Source organism: Beta vulgaris, chromosome 8, assembly GCF_026745355.1.
Source record: "Beta vulgaris subsp. vulgaris cultivar EL10 chromosome 8, EL10.2, whole genome shotgun sequence".
In the NCBI taxonomy this organism is placed as follows: Eukaryota; Viridiplantae; Streptophyta; class Magnoliopsida; order Caryophyllales; family Amaranthaceae; genus Beta; species Beta vulgaris.
The window spans coordinates 53,374,857-53,398,514 of NC_079209.1; the positions used below are offsets into that span (position 1 = coordinate 53,374,857).

The 23,658-nt window shown below is 36.5% G+C and overlaps 2 protein-coding genes across 2 annotated transcripts; both read left to right on the forward strand.

Annotated features, from left to right (window-relative positions):
* The first annotated feature begins 421 nt into the window (after nt 1-421).
* On the forward strand, nt 422-11,666 carry LOC104901798 (cyclic nucleotide-gated ion channel 17). Its single transcript, XM_010689410.4, has 8 exons — nt 422-793; nt 948-994; nt 1,118-1,685; nt 2,767-2,979; nt 4,927-5,228; nt 6,644-6,755; nt 9,088-9,324; nt 10,383-11,666. Exons 2-8 carry the CDS (start codon nt 966-968, stop codon nt 11,076-11,078), a joined length of 2,157 nt encoding a protein of 718 aa, XP_010687712.2. The 5' UTR covers nt 422-793; nt 948-965; the 3' UTR covers nt 11,079-11,666.
* Nucleotides 11,667-12,263: 597 nt separating this feature from the next.
* LOC104901799 (preprotein translocase subunit SECY, chloroplastic) lies at nt 12,264-22,734 on the forward strand. Its single transcript, XM_010689411.4, has 8 exons — nt 12,264-12,525; nt 13,689-13,846; nt 13,949-14,334; nt 15,190-15,489; nt 15,572-15,661; nt 18,833-18,956; nt 21,454-21,617; nt 22,100-22,734. Exons 1-8 carry the CDS (start codon nt 12,362-12,364, stop codon nt 22,319-22,321), a joined length of 1,608 nt encoding a protein of 535 aa, XP_010687713.2. The 5' UTR covers nt 12,264-12,361; the 3' UTR covers nt 22,322-22,734.
* Nucleotides 22,735-23,658: the final 924 nt, after the last annotated feature.

A 23,658-nucleotide genomic window follows, 5' to 3' on the forward strand; every position in this document is an offset into this window, starting at 1 on the left:
CCTTTTGTTTTTCATTCTCTCTATCTCTCTCCTCTCCAAAAATTACCTAGGAGTCCGTGATTTGAAAAGTGTAACATCTAAAAAAAATGGAGGAAGTATCTAAATTCATCTAACTGTTGAATTTTTCACATTTAAGTTTAATCATAAATAAAGTACGAATGAAGTATCTAATAGAATAACAAATTTTGAAATTAACGCACGCATCGCGTGCATATGAAGGCTAGTATAAAAAGAAGTGAGGAAGTATTATTTTTAGCAAATTTTACTAATTTATTCAATTTATTTATCGCAGTTAACAAAGGTGTGCTATCTTTTCTGCCAAGTAAAGCAGTTGCTTGGTTTGTGCAAGTGTAAAATCAGCAAATATTTGCTCTTCCTACAATGAACTTTGGAGTATCGTTTCACATTCACACTTTCTTAAAAATTCCTAATCAACAATTGAAATGTGACCAAAAGAAGAAAGTAACTTACATCAGTTGAAAAAAGACTCCATTATTGTCTTTGCATTTTCTGGGAATAATTTCACTACTTTTACCTCTTTCTCTCTTCAGTCAACATCCATTTGACTTATCTTTGAATAATAACATACATAACCCTTCCCTGGTTGTGATTTGTGAATCCCTTCCTCTTTTACTGTGTCATAGCAGAAAAAAAAACAAGTTTTTATCTTTCTCTTTTCTGGGTTTTCCACATTTTTTTTTGTCTAGGTTGTCCTATATCTTTGTTGAAGAAAGACAAAATGTTGATTTTCACATTAATGGAGTTCTTCTACAGATTCAAGATCTGAACTTTGGTATGGTGTGTTGTATTTCTATCAAAATTCTGCTTGTTTTAGTGTAATTTCTTCATTATATTTAGTGGGTTCTTAGTATTTTTTTGATGCAAGTGCTCTTTGTTGAGTGAACTTTTTGTTACTAATCTAGTTTACTATGAACTGGGTATGTTAGGGTTTTTGCCCATCTGACATGGAGTTGAAGAAGGAAAAGATAGTAAGGTTAGTTCACTCTAATTCCTTTTTGTATGTTGATAATCTTTTTCCTTTACTGTTTGATATGATGTAATGGTGAGTTCAATTGGTGAATTGAGTGTTTATTATGAATTTATGATGCAATCATAGGTTCTATTCTGGTGGGAAAAAGGACCCAAGTGTTGTACTGCCAAAAACAGACCCTACAAAATTAGAGAAGTCATCTTCTACTTATAAGCTTTCATCAATCTATATTAATGATGGTGGTACTATAGGGGCTAGTGGTAGATTAGGAGAACCATATAAGTACGGTAAGCCGAAGGTTTTACCGGAGGAGGAGGGGGAGTCATGGAGGAAGAAGATACTAGACCCAGGGAGTGAAATTGTGCTGAAATGGAACAAGGTTTTCATTGTTTCATGCTTGTTGGCTCTATTTATCGACCCGCTGTACTTCTATCTGCCTGGGATAGCTGGGGATCGGAAGACTTCTTGTGTGAAAACCGACTTGCATTTGCAAATTGTTGTCACCCTCTGGCGGACCGTTGCAGATCTCTTTTACCTTTTGCACTTGATTATCAAATTCAGAACAGCTTATGTAGCTCCCAGTTCTCGGGTCTTTGGAAGGGGTGAGCTTGTGAGGGACCCTGGCATGATTGCAAGGAGGTACATAAAATCTGATTTCTTCATCGATCTCATTGCCACATTGCCTCTGCCCCAGGTATGGTAGGTTATTGATCACTTTACTTTCAATTCTGATGAATTTTCTGACCATTAAAGTAAGCTTGAAAGTTGTAGTACGATTTTTGTAATGGAGGGGATAATGATAATGTAGAAATGCTGCCAATGCATGTGACATCAACGCTCATGTTCCATTATCTTTGCAATTGTTTGTTGGGGATTGATAAAAGTTTATCTTAACTATTCACTGGTTGATTATTTTGCAAGCTTTATTTGGAATAGTTGGAAAGCATGCACTTTCACATGTTTGATGGTAAAATCTTTTGAAGGGTTTTGGTTTTTCTTCCCCTCCCAAGCTAATGGATGCTTCTTAGATTCATTATACAGACATTTATATCTGTGACTAAGTTTTCGTCTGATTCTAGGTGTTTGATCTTCAAAGTTGTAGATTTTGCGATATTAAGACTCGGTAAAGAATTCCCAGTAGCTTATATGCAATGCAGGATGTAGTTCCAAAATTTGTAGTTGTTGTGAAGCCTTATACTGTGTAGTGTATATCATCTAGCTAGGTCCACAAGTATCTTCTCTTCTTAATTAAAGTCATGATTCTATGGAACCTTGAACATCAATCTTTAAAAATATAAAACTTCACTCTGTTTATGCTTTAGTATTTATCTCTTTCTTCTTTGTTTAGGGTGCACTCATGATTTTTGAAATTTTGGCATGTGTAACTTTGAGAACGTGTTGATTCAGTTAGCGCTGTCACATGTGCCTTATTTATATATCATACATGCCTGAGTGTATTTTCCTGTCCATTAACTAAAGGCAAACACTTCAATTACATTATCTTCAATTCTTCATATCCTCTTTTTTTTTTTACAAGTGTAAGGCCTAAAATTGTATCACCGATAATGTAGAAGACTTACATATGATATCAGTAACTCTTTTCTAGGAGAATGATAATGTCACACAAGTAAATTTTTTTTTTTTTTCCCAGCCTGTGTTGCATGGCTTTGAGAGTATGATAATGATGGTTGTTAAGTCAGAAATGCTTGTCCTAAAAACATTATGAAGCTTTACATGTTCTTTACAATAGTTTCTTTCTCCAAATATTTTTGCAGATTGTAATCTGGTTCATCATACCTGCATCGAGAAGTCCGAGAACAGATCACAATAACAATGCTCTTGCGCTTATTGTTTTGCTTCAGTATATTCCTCGATTATATCTGATTTTTCCATTGAGTTCTGAAATCATAAAGGCCACTGGAGTTGTCACAAAGACTGCATGGGCGGGTGCAGCATACAATCTGCTTCTGTATATCTTGGCTAGCCATGTATGTATTTCTAATGGTATCTATAATATTGCTGCAACACCCCCCCCCCCCCAACCCACCCGGGATTTGTTTAAACTCACAGAACTTCACATTTAATGAACTAAGAGTTACACATTTGCAATTCCAAGCTGTTTTCATATGATCTCGTAAAAACCATGTGGATAAATAAGAATGAAGTACAAAAAGCTAGGATTTTCTGGTTTCTTATTTCTATTTTACTCATTTCAGAATTTATTATAAGTTACATATCAGATACTTTGCTTTAAAATAGTTTGAGCTACAAATTTGCAATTCCAAGCTGTTTTCATGTGATCTCGTAAAAACCATCTGGATAAATAAGAATTAAGAACAAAAAGCTAGGATTTTCTTGTTTCTTATTTTTATTTTACTCATTTTGGAATTTGTTATTAGTTACATATCAGATACTTTGCTTTAAAAAAGTTTGAGTTACAAATTTGCAATTCCAAGCTGTTTTCATATGATCTCGTAAAAACCATCTGGATAAATAAGAATTAACTACAAATAGCTAGGATTTTCTTGTTTCTTATTTTTATTTTACTCATTTCAGAATTTGTTATTAGTTACATATCAGATACTTTGCTTCAAAAAAGTTTGATTTGCTCTTGTCTAGAGTATAATCAATCATATGCCTTTGTTTCAATGGAAAATTTATGATCTACTCTACCTCAGGTTTCATTTAGTTTGAGATGTCTATATATGAGGGGAGAACAATCAGAAACGCAAAATAAATAGAATGAAGGCTCCTCTCTGGGAAGCTTTCTTTTGCACAGTTTGTCGCTTATATGAATACTGACTGCTCAGAATGGCTAGAACCTCAAAGATTAAAGAACAACAAATTGACAACTCAACCAAAAGCCCAAGTACCATCACAGTTACGTGCTTTGTATCCTATTCAGCCGGAGAGTTTTTTTATTTTATTTTTGTGCCTTGCTTTCCTTTTGTAGACGCTGGCGCCCTCTTTATGATACTCTCTATTACCATTCCTTGCCAAAACATTATATGAGTTCCTCAAGCCAAATACGTAAAGTAATTGAAGATGGACGGATTAGTAGCTAGCTTTCCTTGAGTAACCAGGGGAATGAAGAAAGAAAAGGACATAGAAAAGCTGGTTTACAATGCTTAGTTTGGTAATGAGACATAGGGACTACAACAACCTGTGAAGTAGAAAGACTCTCGGAAGGTGCTGTTTCAAGTTTTTGAAACACATGAAAAGCAAATTGAATGCCTCAAAAACGTTGGAGACGGTGGCAAAATGTTCTGTTCTCTTAAAAATGCTTAGAAGATAGGTGCAAATCTGATTTGAAAAGGCTGTGTGGTGCATGCGTGAAATTTTGACTGGCATATCCAGATAATATAGCCCCCAAATAGAATGAAATATAAATCAAAACCTGGACCTAATGGCTGATGGAGAGTGGAAAAGCCTGGCTGCCTCCCCTTCCCTTCTCGAATGCACCACATCTCTGCTAAGAGTTCAAACGCCCATACCTCCATAATTCATAGTTATCAGGCAACAATTTGAGTAGCTTGGTGTCCAACAGCGTTAAAACTTAGATCTAACCTTTGCAACAACACTCATAGCTGTTCTCTCTCGCAACCTTGCCATTCTTGCTGATTTTAATTTTTTCGGTCCTTTCACAATTTACAGTTGGTGGTTTCTGAAGGATTAAAAAGAAGAGAGGATGACTTGTCAAATAAAGAAAGAAGGGTCTTGGAGCCTTGGGGGGGTTTATTGAACCCTTGCCAGTTTGCTTTTGTTTTTATGTGTGGAGTTCTCAATATTATTAATGTAGAATGAAGGGAGATTACTCCAAATGTTTTTTTTATTCATTATTTGTTTTCCCCCTTTAAAATACTTTGTTTTTCGTTTCGGAAAAAAAATGAAAAACTGAGAAAATTTGGTTCCTGTTCTGTGCTACCGTTCTGCAGGTTTTGGGAGCAGCATGGTATTTACTATCAATTGAGAGGTATACACATTGTTGGAAGGCCTTCTGCAAACAAGAAAAAGGCCCTCCGAAATGTGACCTTCATTTTTTAGATTGTGATATCTTCAACAGAGCAGATCGTGTGGCTTGGGCTAACTCAACAACTGTATTCAGCAACTGCGATCCAAAACAAAGTGATAGCTTTCCATATGGAATTTTTGCAGATGCAGCAAAAAAGAATGTTGTCTCTTCCAATTTTGTCCGGAAGTACTTCTATTGTTTATGGTGGGGGTTGCAACAATTAAGGTACACGCATAAAATGCATTTTGATAGAAATATTTCTTTTTGATACTGTAGGATATTGGTTAGGTCCTTGTTTTTGAGTGTTTCGAATTCACTATTGGAGTAATTAGACTACATAATAAATAACGAAGGAGTTGTAGTGATGTAACGAAGGAGTTGTAGTGATGTCTTTATTCTCCTGTCAATTTTTAATATAAAGTGTCAACCAAAGAGAGAAGTAGAGAACCAATGATGGTGGTTTGGGCATGTGAGACGTTGCCTGGATGATGTAATGGTTAGGGCAGCGAAAGTTTGGGGTTGGGAATTTGGGATGTTCTAGAAGAAGTCAAGGCCGAATTGATTTGGATGGAAGGCATTAGAAGCAATATTAAGATATTAGGTTTGTAGGAGCGTGTAGCAGTTAGCACTTAATAGAAGATAATGGAGGCAAAGGTTCCATCTAAACGGTCACCGGAGATAAATTATTGACTCATGCAGCCGTGCCATTTAATGAGATTAAGGCCTTGACATTACTTTTGTTGTAGTATACAACAAAAAATATGTAATATAGGAAAAGAGTTTCTAGGATAGAGACCGTCTCTTTGGAACTATCTACCTTTTCTTTTATTTTTTTACAAAGAAAAGCATAAAAGAGCAACCAGCCAACCACCTTAATTAGCCACTAATGGATTCCATTAAGTTTTTTGTTATTTTGACCAAAATCCTATCCCTCCACGTTCATCACTTCCATGTCCATCGTGCCACACCCTCCTCCTGCCCTCCAACACAACCCCTAATTACTTCTACACGGTTCATCCCACCTCAGTCTCCTCCACTAACACCAAATCCTCCTGTTAAAACTCAAACTACCTTCGATTCTACCACCATCATTATCGCCGTTTACATCATAATGATCAAGATGACGACCTATACATTCTCTCTTTTATCTCTATCTCTTTCTATCTAAGTAGTCTCTTCTTTGTTGCTTAATTACTGCCAGTACCACGTCCACTACATTACCCTCAACACCATCACTGTTTGCATCCTCTATGCTCCACACCCTCATCCACTAAACCTGAAAGCCTCATTCTCCTCAACATTACTTCTAACCACTGTTGAATGATAGGGCAACAGTGGAGCAAGGGAGAGAGGTAGTGAGAAGAGACAAAAGAGTATGAGAGAATATATCAAATGTGGGGGTGGTGGAGATGTCTAGAGATGTAGTCAGGCAATAATGGCATTGAAGTGAGGTGCGGCTCTTGGGCAATTCAATGGAAAATTTATAAAGAACCTGTTTATTGGTAGCGTTACCAGAATATATACTTCATACTATTATGAGGTAGTTGTTTTTTTTGGTTGATCAGTGGACTAAAAGGCTTCTGGAATTATGGATATGATTTTTTGAGAGGTGCTAATGCGTGTTTTATCTTTCTTTTCAGCTCTTATGGGCAGAATCTAGATACAAGCACTTTCATAGGGGAGACTTCATTTGCCATACTCATTGCAATCTTGGGTCTTGTTTTATTCGCACATTTGATTGGTAATATGCAGGTATTTTGACAATCCTCTTAACATATTTGCTCCGTGGATTTCTAATTATTGGTTGTGGTGACAAATTATAATTCGAAAACTCTTCTCCATTAGAGTTGGGGCTGTGTCGGGTTGTTTATTCTGCTTTGAATTTGTGCTAAACTACCTTCTCCATAAGATGGGAATTCTTTTACCCCTTCTGGGCAAAAGGGGAATACATTGGAGGAGGAAGGCGCTGCTGGGACCCTTGAAACGAATGTTTCGGGAGGAAATATTAAGTGGTAATGGTATTAAACCAATTTTTCTATTTATTAGGTAGCTTAAAGATTTTTTTTAACTAGATATTGTTTTGCAAAACATGATACTCCCGTTGTTTTTTAATCAACTGTTGCAATTCCTCTTGGCACACATGGTTTCATAACAGCATGAAATGTTTTAGCTGGCTTTGTGGGAACTTAATAGCTAGTCGCTACCATCCTTGTCCTTATGCAGTCTTCGGAACTTGCCATGCAACCACTGCGAACCGTCAGCCCTATAATCTCTATTCTGCATCTCCGCAAACCCTAATTTCGTTCCTTTCTAGCGAGCCACTACTATCCGTGGTCCTTATGCAGTCTTCTGAATGTGCTTTCTTTATGATCTCTGCCTCTTGCCCTCTTCAACTAGTGTATGGTTATGGTTGCCTGTTAGTGCACTTGCAGAAACTCTTTTGCCCCCTGGTCTTAGAGTAGGTAATCTATGGTACTTCATCATGCAATATGAAATTTTGAACAAAGAGTTCTTTCAGATTATAGGATTATAGAGTCTGCAGTATTCTACTGCTTCCATTTATTTTGGATATAATCCTCATCTTACACTTTGGTTACTGCAACCCATGTAGGCATGTAGATTAATCTGACATAGAACTTTTTGTTCTTCAGTAGTTTCCATTGCTTTTTAAATCTGCTTCTGTTAAATGAGCAGAGTAACCTTTTGAGGTCGTCGACTGTTTGAAATATAATGACTAATATAACAAGTGATGATCCTTATTGATTCATGTTAGGGGCCTTGAAGGACTATTTGCGATTCAGAGTTGGATTCTTTCCATTATTTCTCACTATAGACCATAGAGGTGATGTTTTTAGGGTTGTCTTGTACAATGACCACACTTCAGAGGTTCCTTTTTGACATGATTATCCTCCTGGCTAATTGTGAGACTATCCAATCCTTATACACTTATTTAAAGCACAGGGACTTGAATGACTATATTTGTGATTCAGAGTTGGATTCTTCCATTATGTCTCACTATAGAGGTGATGATTTTAGGGTTGTCTTGTTGCTATGAATTAACATAGCTTAGACACCAATAAATGCATAAATTGAGGGAGAAGATGAAGATTTGATTGATAAACTGAAAATTACAGAAATAAAGGATAGATTGCCAAGTATTCGAGTGACTTGACACACTCCCAAATGAACTCTTAAAAGCTCCCTAATATTCTCAATAATTTTCAACCTCCTTTCTTCTCTCTAATTAACCCTATATATAGAGTAATTTTCTTAACAAAACTACCTAGCTTATTCCCTAAGCTATTCATTAAGAAAAGGCCTAAATTACCCTTCCCCTAAAATATCAGTTCATAGCACTTGTACAATGACAACACTTCAGAAGTTCCTTTTTGACATGATTATCCTCCTGGTTAATTGTGAGACTATCCAATCCTTATACACTTATTGAAAGCAACTTAAATGAGCTATTCATGAGCAACGTCATAGATTTTGAAGAACAAATCCCATTATAGGCGTCCCTGCGTCGGAGCCTTGAACTTCACAATGTGAGTAGATCTTTATACTGGTCAGCAGGCTTGAACTTGGAAGGGACTGAGTACTCCTCATGGTGGCAACCTCCACCTCATCTGTCATTTCTCAGGTTGCTATGGTTTTGAAGGAAAGAAAAGAAACACAATGTCTTTAGTAACTATGTTTTACTAATGCTTGACAAGACGCCATTTAAGTTCTTTTAGTGGAACTTTCAAAAAAAAAAAAAAAAAAAAGTTATTTTAGTGGACATTTTAATTTTATATGAAAAGATTGGACAATATCTTTTTAAACTTCATTTATCAGGCAGCTTTATCCCCTTTATATGGCCATATCTGTCAATGTTTTTTGTCATTCTATAAGCTCCATGTACATAACCTTCTGTAAGAATTTGGGTGGAATTTGAGTCCTGTCACAAATTTTCTTAAAAGCTGGGGAGGTTTTGTGCTGAAAGTTCTCTTATGCACCTGCTCAGATGCTTGTTTTTGTTCTGGGTTCTAGTGTAATAGTCTGCAAATTATCCTTCTGAATTCTTCCTTCTAATTTTCTGATGTAGACTTATCTTCAATCTATCACTGTGAGGCTTGAAGAGTGGAGACTCAAGCGAAGAGATACTGAAGAGTGGATGAGGCATAGGCAACTTCCTGAAGATCAGAAACAGCGTGTGAGACGCTTTGTACAGTACAAATGGCTTGCAACTCGGGGAGTAGACGAAGAGACAATTCTGACTAGCTTACCTACTGACCTTCGTAGAGACATTCAGCGCCACCTGTGCTTGGACCTTGTCCGAAGGGTATGCTTCGTGCTCCCAATGTTTGCTGCTCTATAGCTGAAAACTAGAGCTCCTGTTTCATTATCCTTTCTCTTTATATTTTATAAACTATTTATCAATTTACCAGCTAGGAAGCTTGCACCATCTAAATAAGGTTTCTGTCAGAACTAACTCTTATAATACTACCAATAAAAAAAGGTACAAGATAACAACGGCATAATAGACTGGTGTGGATGTAACCGTCAAATAAGTAAAAACTGGTAGAGACAATCTGGTACTCATGACAATGCTTTATGCAAAAGAAGTGAAAGAGGTAGTTTCTTATAATACTGTTGATACTAATCAGAAAAAAAAGAATTGTTAAACGAAAGTGATCGAAATTCAACTATTTCTAAATGAACCATGGAAGTGGAATGGTGAAGGATAACTTTGCTTGGGGAATGCTGAACTGCTATCGTTGGAGTTTAATTGTCATGAACTAAAGATAGTGTAGCAATTGCCCCATTCTATGGCAAATCTGTTCAATACTATAAAATATAAGGTACAGCAGTAGAAGTGGTGTAAATTGGCCTGTTCCACTCTGCTTTCATGAGACATCACTATTTTGTATGAATGCAGATTGTGCTGATCATGAATACCTTGGTTTTTCATCTGCGTATTGTTTAGAATAGAAGGTCACACATTTCGTACAAAGTGTCATATGCAATGTTGTTGGAACTACAGAGTGAGTTTTGACAAATCAGATCTGTCCTTCTTGAGAGAGTGCGTGGAACTTATAAGTTGTACAGCTCTTTTGTCATCTACCTTGTTGATTGACATAGTTTCGGCTTTTTTTTCTGTAGAGTTTCCGTTAATGATCCCATAAGTGATTATGACTGTATCTGGCTTACTTTGGTTTTATGCACAAACCTTTCAAATATCCCCAGTTTCACGGTATGTTTGGAAATCTAATGTTACCTTGTAGTGAAAAAACTTTAGTGCAACATTAGATACCCAATTTTTTTTTTCATGGTCAACCTTCTTTGGATCCTTTTGGTCCTATACCATATATTAATCAGCTACTACTCTATACTATACAGGTTCCGTTCTTCTCACAAATGGATGATCAGCTACTAGATGCTATATGTGAACGTCTTGTATCCTCATTATGCACGGAGGGCACATATATTGTTCGGGAGGGTGATCCTGTGACTGAGATGCTTTTCATTATTAGAGGGAGATTGGAGAGTTCAACCACAAATGGTGGCCGGACTGGTTTTTTCAACTCGATCACTTTGAAACCTGGAGACTTTTGTGGTGAAGAGTTGCTCGGTTGGGCCCTTCATCCAAAATCCTCCCTCAATCTACCTTCATCAACCAGAACTGTGAGAGCGCTTGTTGAAGTGGAATCCTTTGCCCTTAGAGCAGAAGATCTCAAGTTTGTAGCCAATCAATTTAGACGGCTTCACAGCAAGAAACTTCAGCACACATTCCGGTTCTACTCTCATCATTGGAGGACATGGGCTGCCTGCTTTATACAGGCTGCTTGGCGACGATACAAAAGGAGAAAGATCACGAAATGTCTCTCCTCCTTGGAATCCTTCACATCTGAGAGAGATGATGATGAAACTAGGGAGGAAGAAGAACCGCTTTGTCCAACTCCTCGGGCTAAATCAACCCTGGCAGTGACATTATTGGCTTCGAAGTTTGCAGCAAACACTAGGCGAGGGGCTCAGAAGATAAAGTTGCAGAAGCCTGAAGAGCCTGATTTTTCTGCTGACCCTGATGATGATTGAGCACATACCAAATATCCTATATGTATTTTTTTGAGGGGTCCTATATGTATAGTGATGGTTATTACTTAAGTTTCTTAATGCTAGACGGCAAAAGAAAAGCCATGAAAGTCCACGCCGATGTTCTTCTGTGCGCAAAATGCTGGAATTTTCTCTTGGCCATCCATCAGCTGCTTGCTCTTGCATTGTTTTGCTTCTGACTTATCTGCTGATGCACATGAGAGTTGTTTCCATGAAGTGTTGAGGGGAACAAAGTAATGTCGACATGCAGTTCGTGGATTTTTCTAGCTGGCTTGTACTCTGGGTTGCAAAACAGAACTCAATGCAATGAAATCGGAGAATATGAATCCAGATTATTCACTGCCTATTTTGTCACTGAAATATGACAATCATATATAGATGTACACTAAGACCACGAGGGCATAATAACAGATCATTGTTCTTTTTTTGTTGCTTCTCTTGGTTATTTTTTTGACAAAACCATGGTCCACATATATAGTCAAGTCATGAGCATGTATCTCAGAACAATTTCCATAGATTAGGGAATAATTATGGGGTTTACAGGATAATTGATAAAATTATTCTTACTAACTAATGGAGTTGGCTTCGGTTAGTCACTAAGGCATTCTGAACATTTTTTTAAAACTCAAGATATATGATGAATTTTTGAAACAATGGAAGTATTTGGCGAATAAATGAATTTGTCAAAGTTATTTAATGAAAAAATCGTTACGACAATGTTTAAATCACATCACCATTATTGTAGTGGGAAAACAATATTGCCATAAAACAAAGCAATTAATAAATAAAAAATGGAAAAAGAAATTTAAAACATTACTACATTAGTTAACTATTCTACATTATGTTATTATATGAACAATTATGTTAAGCAAATTCCTAATAACTACTAAGCAAATATCTAGTAGCTACCCCAACAATCACATTTACTGCAACAATTAATAACTACTAGAACGGCTAGTTTTGTCAACAAATCTGTAGTATTTAGTCGATAAATATCTACCATTAAATCTCAAATACTACTTGTAATAATGTTCTACAACAACTACCAATCATGTGCGGCCATTGCCAACGGCTACTTGCTACTACAACTACTCTCCCCCAAAGATACCCTCATAGGCTCATAGTTATAGTTTTCATATCCGTTGAGAAAGAAAAAGAAAAAGGAAATCAAGGGCCTTCAGTCTTCACTCTTTTCTCACAAGTTAGCTGCTACAGCCTACAGGTAGAGCAAGAGGAGGAGAAACAGGGGAAGAAGGGCGGGGATAATGTTGTTAACATTTACAGAAGCAGCAATTCCATCAACTTCTTCTTTCATCTCATTTTCTCTCTCTTCCCCTCCCAAATTTAATCGCAAACCCAGAAATTTTAGCCTACGCACCAAACCCACTTCATGGATATCTGCTTCTCTCTCCTCCACCACAACACCCAGGTTGGTTTTTGTCTTCAATTTTGTGATCTTAATTTTCTTCAATGAAGAATTTTGGTAACTGGGTTCTTTTATTCTGCTAAAAAACTGAACTTTTTGTTAGTTTTACTTAGTTGGAAGATTTGGAAGTAGTTAAGGATTGTTCTATGAAACATTTGGCATATTGGGTTTCTTTCTATTTTTGAAAGAATGAAGGTGTAATTGGTTTTTTATGACATTTGAGGAAGTGGCTACCTCTTATTTCAAGTGTTAAATTGCAAATTTTGAACTTAGCTTCGCCTCAGATTAGTATATACTCCCTCCATCCCTCAATAGATTTTCCATTTCTCATTTTTCACATTTGCCAATGCATATTTTGTGTCATTAATCATATTAGTAAAAGTTATAGAAGTTTGATTTTCGTAATGTATACAATGAGGCAAATCAAAGAAGACCCACATGACTATATTTTTTTCTTATCAATTGATTTTTTTTTTTTTTTGAAGATTTCCTTACTTATGAATAGTGACAAAACAAGAAATGGGAAATCTTGAGGGATGGAGGGAGTATATATTGTCTTTGTTTTTTTGATCTTAATTTTCTTCAATGAAGCATTTGGAAATTTGGTTCTTTTATTTCTGCTAAAAAACTGAACTATTTGTTAGCTTTATTTTGTTGGAAGATTTGGGAGTTACTTAAGAACTGTTCTATGAAACCTTCAGGATAGTGGGTTCCTTTTATATTATTGGAAGAATTGAGGGTTTAATTAGTTTTCTGTGACATTTGAAGAAGTGGGTGCCTCTTATATTAAGTGTTAATTGCAAAATTTAAACTTAGCTTCACTTCAGATTAGTATATATATGCATTAATATTAAACCGATCACAAGAATGCCAGCTACAGTACCTATTATCCAAAGAGGAATCCTTGGTGTATCCTTACTCATGATTTATGTAATATTTTACTTACAATTAGTAGAATTTATAAGGAGACATTGACATGGATAATCCCAAGTTTAACCAATCTGCCTAAGAAATAATCCAAACTGTTGATTTTCATATATATGATAGCCAAAATGAATTAGTAAAGGCAAGAAATATTAGAGTTTTGTTTATTTTGAGAAGGTTGGGATCGTTCATATCAAAATTTCCAAATTCTAATTGGATTGTTGCTCTTTCTGTCTCCAAAGCTGTGAAAGCTCAGTGTTTGATCCATTGGGTATAGAGAAAGATAAGTCATGGGATGTAGCTGGTACCTGGGATGGTGTTCTGAGGTTTGTTTCACAGACTTTTGAGAGTACTTCAGGTACAAGAAAAGACAGAACATCATCGGGTCGTGGAGTTGCAGGTGTGTTTCTAAGGCATATATTATTCTGACACTTTTTCTAATCAAATCTTTTCCATTGTTGTTGTCTGAGTCCTTTTAATTTTGTTAGTGTTATATTGGCAGCTGCAATTGAGGATAGTTCCATTGATTTCGGGGACTTCTTTAAAGGCCCATTACCTGGGAAATTTCTGAAATTGTTGGGGTTATTGGCATTGTCTCGACTTGGGATATATGTGCCTCTTGGTGGTGTGAATCGAGAGGCTTTTGTGGGTAACTTGGATCAGAACAGTTTCATTAGTACTTTGGACTCGTTTTCTGGGGGTGGCATTGGACGGCTTGGGATATGCTCTCTTGGAATTGTCCCCTTTATTAATGCACAAATTGTGTTCCAACTCCTTGCCCAAGTCTACCCCAAGTTGCAAGATCTCCAGAAAAAAGAAGGTGAAGCGGGGAGGAAGAAAATTCAACAGTATACCCGTTATGCTTCAGTGGGGTTTGCTTTAGTGCAGGTGAGGAAGTTTTCTTATCAATATAAAGAGCCGAAAAAGCTATGTTTTTTAGCTCTTTCTTTATTTTTTTGGCTAGCAAGTCTCCTACCACCTAGATATTGTCAATCTATTACTTTTCCCATAGTTTACTAAGTTAACCATGATCAAGATGTACTATAAATGTTTTATTTTTCACTGTCCAATGCAAATTTTGAGGTGAACAGTCTCATGTTGCAGAACACATTTCATTAAAATTTAGTTAGGTAAATATACAGAAACTTTATCCACTTTATATTTCTGGTTAGGTAGCTTAAAAATCTAATGTAGCGTAAGAATTTGAATACATCTAGCAGTCATCCTCCCTTACCATGATGATACAAACAACGTAACATCCACATTATCCTGTTACATATATTTTCATGTTAAGGGAGAATGAATGCTATTATCATCAAATCCTTTGGCTGGATTATTTTCTTGAACTACGGCAGTTACCTAATAACAATAGTTAACTGCCCATTTGTTAGCCAGAAATAAATGGTGGTAATAGTAAGTTTAAAGTCTTGTACCAATGCCCACGACCACGTTTATAGAACTTCATCCCCGAACATGTATTTTTCTTTGCAATTCCTATTACCACTCAATACCACCTTTAAAGTGGTAATGGATGATAACTGAAAATATGTGAAGAAAGAGAAGTATTGAAGATGGACAAGTATTATCATGGACATTGGGGTGGAACTTTGTTCACAAATTAACCTGTGAATTCATTACTAGTACCTCCATTTATGCTGGTTGATGTTTCAGTAACTTGTGCACAGTAAGGTTCAATTTAATTTGTGGTAGTGCAATGAATTGAAAATGCTCATCTTATGGCAGGCAATTGGCCAAGTGCTTTTTCTTCGTCCTTATGTCAATGACTTCAGTACCGAATGGGTTCTTTCATCAGTTATCCTGTTGACACTTGGTTCAGCATTGACAACATACCTTGGTGAACGTATCTCTGACCTGAAACTTGGAAATGGTACATCTCTATTGATCTTCACCAATATCATCTCATATTTACCAGCATCTTTTGGAAGGACCTTTGCTCAGGCATATCAAGATGGGAATTATACTGGCCTTGCCATCATAGTAGTATCATTCGTGTCATTGGTGTTCGGTATTGTATATGTTCAGGTAAGTAAGAAGATTTTTGTTACAGGATGGATCTATAACAGGGGAAGCTAGAAGCTCATGATGATTTTGAAAATTTTACCAGGAAGCAGAGAGGAAAATTCCAATGAACTATGCATCAAGATACTCTAGTAGGAGTGGAGGACTTCAAAAATCTGCTTATCTGCCCTTCAAGGTTTGTCTTTTATGAAAGGTTAATTGACATTTTCAAGCTTCAATAGATATTGCTAGTCTTATAAAATGTCGGCAACAATGGGCGGGGGATCAAGGCTTTTTTAATTTTTCTTCTGACATCTTTCTACGCTTCACAGTAACCAGATACCCAGACCTATGAGATTTTTTTTTGGTAGACGTTTGCCTTGGGTTCAACCCAGTGTTACCTAATTCGCTATCTAATTGGCCTTTTGAATTCGCCAATTCGCCCAAAATGAGCCAAAAATGAACCAAAACCGACCATAATTCGCTTTTCTCAATTCGCAATTCGCGGGGAATTAGGGAATTAGGTAACACCCGTTCACTTCAACCCACAAAGTTTAAATTATACTTATATTTGGGTTGAATGTGATCCGTTAATTTCTATAGATTAATTGGTGCCCTATGTAGCACCTTTCACATTTATGGCTCTCTTTAATATTTCTGCAAAAACTAAGTTTGGAGGATGCTTGGTGTTAGAGATGATATCTCTTGTTATTTTAGGTTCTTGTGACCTTGGAGGATACTTGGTGTTATAGATGACGGTTTGCTGAACTCCTAGTTCCTTGTGGCCTTTGATCTTGAAGTGTAGAGATAATGTCAATGTTTACTCTTCACTATGAAATGATCCTGCTTACACAAATCACCACAACAACTAGCACAAGCAAGTAATAACAGATCAAAGATCAGCCAAAGGTTTGTGATATTGAAGATAGTAACCACTGAGCTTTCGAGAGGCTCGGACTCTCCCAAAATAACTAAATACAAATGACAATTTTTCTGCTTCCCTTTCTTTCTCTCCTTCCTTCCCTTTATATACAATCATTATTTCTCTCACTACCCCCCAAACTCCTTTTTCTCTAACAACTTATGACACTACCTGTCAACCATGATTATATTCCCTGAATTCTGTTAACCCGATTGATTTACTGATTTGCCCTTGTTATCCTTGCGTCTGGACTGACTTGCCCTTCTTCTTGCGGCGTGTGTAAGTGAGCATAGGTGGAGGGTCCGGATTCATTACACACTATCACTGATTACGTTTAATATATCTTAAAAAATAGTAAAGATCAAAATCCATAGATACTATCTTACCCTCTTGTGTACCATGACACCTCTATCGTATTCTTTATGCAACCATTATAAAAGCTAGATACTCCCTTCGTTTCTTTTTAGTTTACTCACTTCATTTTGGGGGAGAACCAAGGAGGAAGTACAAAAGTATGAGAAAGAAACGGAAAAGGTGGAGAGAGAAACTAAAAAGTGGATTAAAATATTAAAAAATGGATGACATAGGTGGAAAAAAAAAGGATAAAGTAGATGGGACATGTTACCAAGAATAGAAAAAGCAAGAGTGTGTAGATTAAAAAGAAGCAGAACAAAAAGAAAAGTGTGTAAATTAAAAAGAAATGGAGGGAGTATATCTTAGTTGAAATTGGTTATATTTCCTGAGCTACGAGACATTTATTAGGAAGAGTAGACTGTAATGAGTAAGCTCACATAAGTTACATATTCTATCCTCTTTTATCCTTTCTTCCCACTTAGTCTAATCTACTAACCTTTAGCCTTTTAGAATGGCAGATGTGACTAGCCTAATTCTTACATATAGAGGGAAGTGAGTCTGATAGAGTATGTTTACTTGGAGGGATCCTATAAGTATTATGTGGCTACATATTGGGCAAATGAACGTGGTCTGCTGGAAACATGAATATTGGGGTAAGCTTTATGGAGAATAATTTTGAGTTTTTACAACAGATGACATGTGTACCATTCTGTTCCCCACCATCTTATTGACCATAAACCTGCAAGGTTCTATCCAAAGACTGGGGTTGGGGGGTGGGTCATGAGAAGGCAACCTTACCCTCGCTATTGAATGCTAACAGGTTGAATAAAAATCTATTGATTGGCCTATTACTTTTATGTAATATAAGAAGTGAAGAAATAGTATAGTAAGATATCTAATGCTGAATTGCTGACAATTCCTTAAGCAATGTGTCATTGACCGGGTGTTTAGACACCCTTGCCTATTAGGTGCCAAGGGGGCAATCCTTAGCTGGAAGGGGTCTTCGAAGCTCGTGAAAACACGAGCAACGTTGTCTCTCAAAGGGACATGCTTGCCTATTGGCGACAAGAGAATGAGGGTCGGTCGGGGCTTGTGTGGGTGGAGCAATCACAAGCGCAGGTTTTTGGAAAACTAGTCGGGACTTTCATGGGGATGGGGTGCTTTAACGTAAATTGCAATATCAAACGGAAGTATGGAAAACGACAACTTAGTTAAAACTTGGTAAAAAGTCTAATGCTTGTATGTGCGGAGCAATCACAAGTGGCAGTTCTGGGAAAACGAGTCGGGACTTTCATGGAGAGTGCACTTTAATGTAAATTGCAATATCAAACGGAAGTATGGAAAACAACAACTTAGTTCAAACTTGATTCCATTTATTCAATGATATCCCTAAAGAGGGTTAATCGTGAGATACTTATTCTAACCAGTGAACACACTATTTGCAATAACTAATAATGAACTAAAAACCTAAAGATAAGAGCTAAAGACAAAAAGTGAAGTACTATAAAGCATAAACTAAGCAAAATACAAGTAAAGGTCCGTTGGATTCTAACATGACTCCTGGTATAGACATGAATAGGTACTGGATATGTATCAGGATATCAGACAAAAGGGTCAACACGCCTTTATTGCTAGAAGTAGTTAAGCTGGTATTGTAAAATGCTACTATGTAAAACACTTTAAGATAGCTTTTCATGATTTTTTGAGCTTCGTTTCTGCTTAATTCAGCTAAGGAAAGAAATTTTAGTGGTGTTCAGTTTGTAAAAGTTCAGTCAGTAATCATAAGACTTAAAATTCAATTAGATTTTTTGCTCAACTCAGGAAGTAAAGCTCATTCATGCTGTTTGCATAGTTCAGTCTTTATGTAGATAATTCTAGTTCTAAACCTTTCTCTTTCAGCAACTAAGCTAAATTTGCATGGTGCAACAAACCAGAAGCTATCCTCTTCACTTCTAGACTAGTATAGACTATAGAGTGACCCAATGTGGATTTGAGTATCTCTACCATAAAATTTGCGATCCGCCTCGTCTTTTCTCATCGATTTAATTTCTTGTTCTATTTTATATTGAGTCCAATTTTTTTCCTATACAGGTGAACAGTGCTGGAGTAATGCCTATTATATTCTCGACATCATCATTGGCCCTTCCAGCTACACTTGCACGCTTCACTGGTTTAAATGTCCTTAAGAAAGCTGCTGTTGCTTTGACTCCTGGAGGTAATACCTGGTCAACTCTGGGATATTGACTGATTATGTTTTAAGTTTCACGGATTGGTAGTTCGGTGGGTATATGAGTGGCTGAGATTCAAAATTTCAGACATGGGGACCTGCTATGATTTAACACGGGTGCGACAACATGACATATATGAAACTTATTACCGGTTCTAATAGATATACACACATATATTTACTTGTTTTCTGATTCTGATTAGATTATAAATCTCAATCCCACTATTGATTTATTAATTAGAATGGATTGTCATGGAAAGTGAGTCAAGAAATTAATTGCATTCTGGGAAACTAACGGATAGATGGTTTTATTTGTAAAATTGATGATATGGAATTATCAACTCGGCCTTACTAGTTACTACCTCATACTTCTTAGTGGCGATATACTCCTCAAAGAAAAGGAAATAATGATCTGAATAATCTCCCTGGTACAGAGGTTCCCTTATACTACCAAATAGCTGCTCTCTTTTCTTCTATCTCTATAACTAACTCTGCCTGAGATCCTTGAGTTCCAACAACTTCGTGCACAAGGTAAAGCTAATAGAACAGGATGGGGGAGGAGGCAGCAGTCGCAGCACTGGTGGGGTGTCTAGGTCCTTGCTGCAGCCACTGGAGAAGAGCTCATACAAAATTTAGATAAGGCAGCAAAAAAGAGGAAAGGGGCAGTGAGATTAGAGAAGATAATAAAAAAAACAGGTTAGGACTGGAGCAGTGGCTCTGATCACCATGCTAGAATATGATTGATGCCCTGAAGAGGGTTGCATTGTACATTGAAACAGAAACCTAAATATACAAGATTTAGGAGCCATAACATAAATACATCATTTATGCAATTATATTTACTAGCATTCAGATGATGGTACCAAAGGTGCTGCTTAATGACATTGATGATCTATGCTTTGTACAAAAAGACAAGATCCTTAACATACAAAATATATGAGCCTAGAAATAAATAAATCATTTATGCAATTATATTTATTATTACTCTGATGGTGGTACTAGAGGTGTGCTGCTCAATGACCCAGATGATCTATGCTACTCTGGCTTATTATATGGTCATATGGACACTAGGACACTGAATTTTGGGCCAAAATCATGGAAATTTTTTCATAAATTAGCACATCTGTTGGACATATAGACATGCGCGGATCTGTCGGACTCTTAATCACGTACACTTGTCCGACGTCGATACTAACTTACTAAGATGGTTAAACATAGAGTAAAGTTGAAATGTGAGATTAGCTACTCATCCGCTTCTTCCCTTCCCTTCTTCACTGATTTTATATTTTTTGGTTGAGGAACTATTTGTGTGAGTTTGTGCATTTAGAACCATTTACTCCTGGGGAAGATTTACATACATAATCTGTGCAGAAGCTTAAGGTTCTTGAATAATGAAAGAAATCACTAGTTATGAAAAGCTCTCAGCACGGAGCCTTGAAGCATTATCTCAAGATTGCACTTGTAAGAAGTGAGCTTAATTGATGTTAAGAGGAACTGCTTGTTATTCTCGAAGGGTGTTTAAAAGAGAACTTTTACAGCCAGCCCAACATATGAGGTTTGTGCTGTTGATGATGAGGACTAAATTGAACAACACATACAAGTAAATAGACACGAAAAGAAAGATAAAGAAACATATAGAGGACTTGTTCCGCTTCCTGCCCCCAGGCCTCGTGTCAGCTTGGCATTAAAATTTGAGGGATGTAACCAGAGGCTAAGCTATCAGGACACATGAAAGAGGTTAGCCGTACCTTTTTAATATTTATTTAGTGGGAGGGGACTATAGGTAAATAGAGTGGACCCAACATATGAAGCTACTGTATTACTTGTGAATTATCTTCCTGTCTCTAAAAGCTGCATGATTTAGGTTTTGGCTGCATTGTCACAGGATGCTTTAGCATAATCTTTGGTGTTCTAAATCTCAGAGGTGGTTGTGATAACGATCACAGAATAACTTTCGCAATGCGGATGGTCTGCGAGCTTAATATCGCGGTAACTGTAAGCTCACAAACCTTTACAATGAGGTAGCGATGTGGAGATGCAGCCAAGGCTTGACAGTTGACACAAATTTACAACCCTTTCTCTGAGTTGCATCTTTATGCTCATATAGTTGATTTGATCATTGGCCATGACCTTATATTGATACTTGGTTAGCCTCTACAGGCCTGCTCCTTTATTAGAAAAGTGCAACTGCACAATGAGTTGTGTTGTTTGATGTGATTGGAGTAATTGAATGAGTTTGAAATAGGGAAGCTTGATGGGGAAGGGGACGCACCTTATTTCACTGGGAGTTCCAACAATCTTCCTTGAACTTAAAATGTTGATTTAGTTTGACATGGAGTTTTGCTTTTACAATTGGACGTCTGTAGATCAGCTATGAAGTGTTTGGGGGGGGGGGGGATACAAGACGCTAAGTGGTGCCATTTTGTTATATCAGCTTGTTTATTTATTTTTAACATCTTAATCTGAACAGAAAATTCTTTTGCAGGTTCTTTCTATATTCCAACGAACATCATACTGATAGCCTTTTTCAATTATTATTACACTTTCTTGCAATTGGATCCTGATGATGTAAGCGAGCAACTGAAGCGTCAAGGTGCATCTATTCCACTAGTCCGGCCTGGTAGGAGTACGGCTGCATTCATTAAGACGGTAAAACTGACCTTTTACCTTACTGTGGCAAACCTAGACTGTATTTACACAGCAGCATCATAATTTCTATTTCTATATTGATGAATGAGATGGAAATTGCTTGTTAACTTCCAAGTCTTCCTTTGTGATTTATATAATTTAGCCACAAGATCCCCTCTTTATAGTCTATTTGTTTCGACTTATGACTAATTATTGGCCTTGGCAATGCCTAGGGTCGTTGTATGTAATTTGAGATCAAATTTGTATTTTAATTCAGTGAATTGTATAAGCAAATGTACATACATATTGGTATATTGCATATGCATGTTGAAAGTTATAAAACGGATGTAGGCTGAGCCGGTGAGAGGGCAGTAATGAAAATTCTTAGACCAATTTTTATTTTCTGTAATAAAATAAAATGCCTTAATACCTGAACCTTTTATTTTTGCTTCTGCACTGTGCTGCATACTGATGTTAGTCTTAAATTGTTGGTGGAAAATCAGGTTCTTAGTCGCATATCAGTCCTTGGTTCATTTTTCTTGGCAGTACTAGCTGCAGGTCCAGCTGTAGTTGAACAAGTCACTCATCTCACTGCATTCCGGGGGTTTGCTGGCACGTCTGTCCTCATCCTTGTTGGTTGTGCAACAGACACCGCAAGAAAGGTTCAAGCCGAGTTAATTTCTCAGAAGTATAAGAACATTGAGTTTTATGATCTTGACAAGTAGAATTCTTGAAGAACAAGGTCTGAGGATATGAATTGGAAAGATTTCTTTGGTGTAGATATGCTTGCTGTGTATCTCCTCAGTTAGATCACGCAACACTTAGCCTTGTACTATTCAAGTTTTTTTGGTCCATATATATATCTGAAATTTTCCAATTGAGCCTGAGTTGCAATCTACGAGAGTATGGGCACGGACACCATTGAAAGGCGAAAGCTCAAAAATTACACAGAACGACTCGAGTATTATATAAGGCTTGCTAACACTTCTTTGTATGATAAAATGCTATTGTTGTGATACACTTTTAAGAATTCTGTTAAGGTAAAAGTACACTGGTGATGTAAATTGACATGTAATTTTTGTTTGATATTATAAAATACATGTAGATTGAAATTATGAAATGACATTTACGTTGAATATACCTGTTTGGAATTACAATTAAACCAGCTTTTGATGGTATCAATATTTTTGATTTTTTTTGCATGTTAATTTTAATATATTGTTGTTATTATAATTACCATTATGGATTTGATTGAGTCGACCCATTTGAGGATTGATTCAGTTCAAAAGCTGAACTCCAACTCTAAATGTCTCTCGAAACTTTAGATCTCCTATTCTTATTTTACAGCTTTCCTTTCTGAACAATTGCAATCTTGGAGACTATTGGAATTGTTCAGGTCAACGTATAAGGTCCACCCACATAAATATATAGGTATCCTTATAACTAAAAACCATGTGACTATTTTTTGAAAGTAATGAGCCTACAACCTACAAACAAGCAATGGCTTGAGGCCATGGGATCCAATATGGACTCCATGTATGAAAATCAAGTTACTCATTGAATGCAAACGAGTCTTCAAAATGAAGACTGGAGAAAATGGAAATATTTATATTTATAAAAGTAGATTGATAGCTAAAGTTACAAACTAATTCACAGGGTGAATTATAATGAAACATTTTCTCTAGCTTCATGCTTAAGTCTGTTCGGATACTTTTAGGCTCCTATCAATTGTAGATTTGTAGTTTATTTTGATTATGAGATATGGTAAATGGATATCAAGATCACCTTTCTAAATAGGATTTTGGAAGAGGATGTGTACATAGTATAACCTAAAGTTTTTGTGGATCATAAAAAAAGCTGGAAATGACATTGGCAGTTGCCTAATAACCGAAGCAAATGATTTTTTTTTCAAAACTTAAAAAACTAAATTGTTTTGCGTCAGTTGTACCTGGTTGTACGTGTGCAAACATTAGGTCTTGTTCATCATTTTGATCTAAGCTATTTAAAATGTAAAGATTTGATTTGTATCGTGGATACGTATAAAGCAACTACATACGCGTTG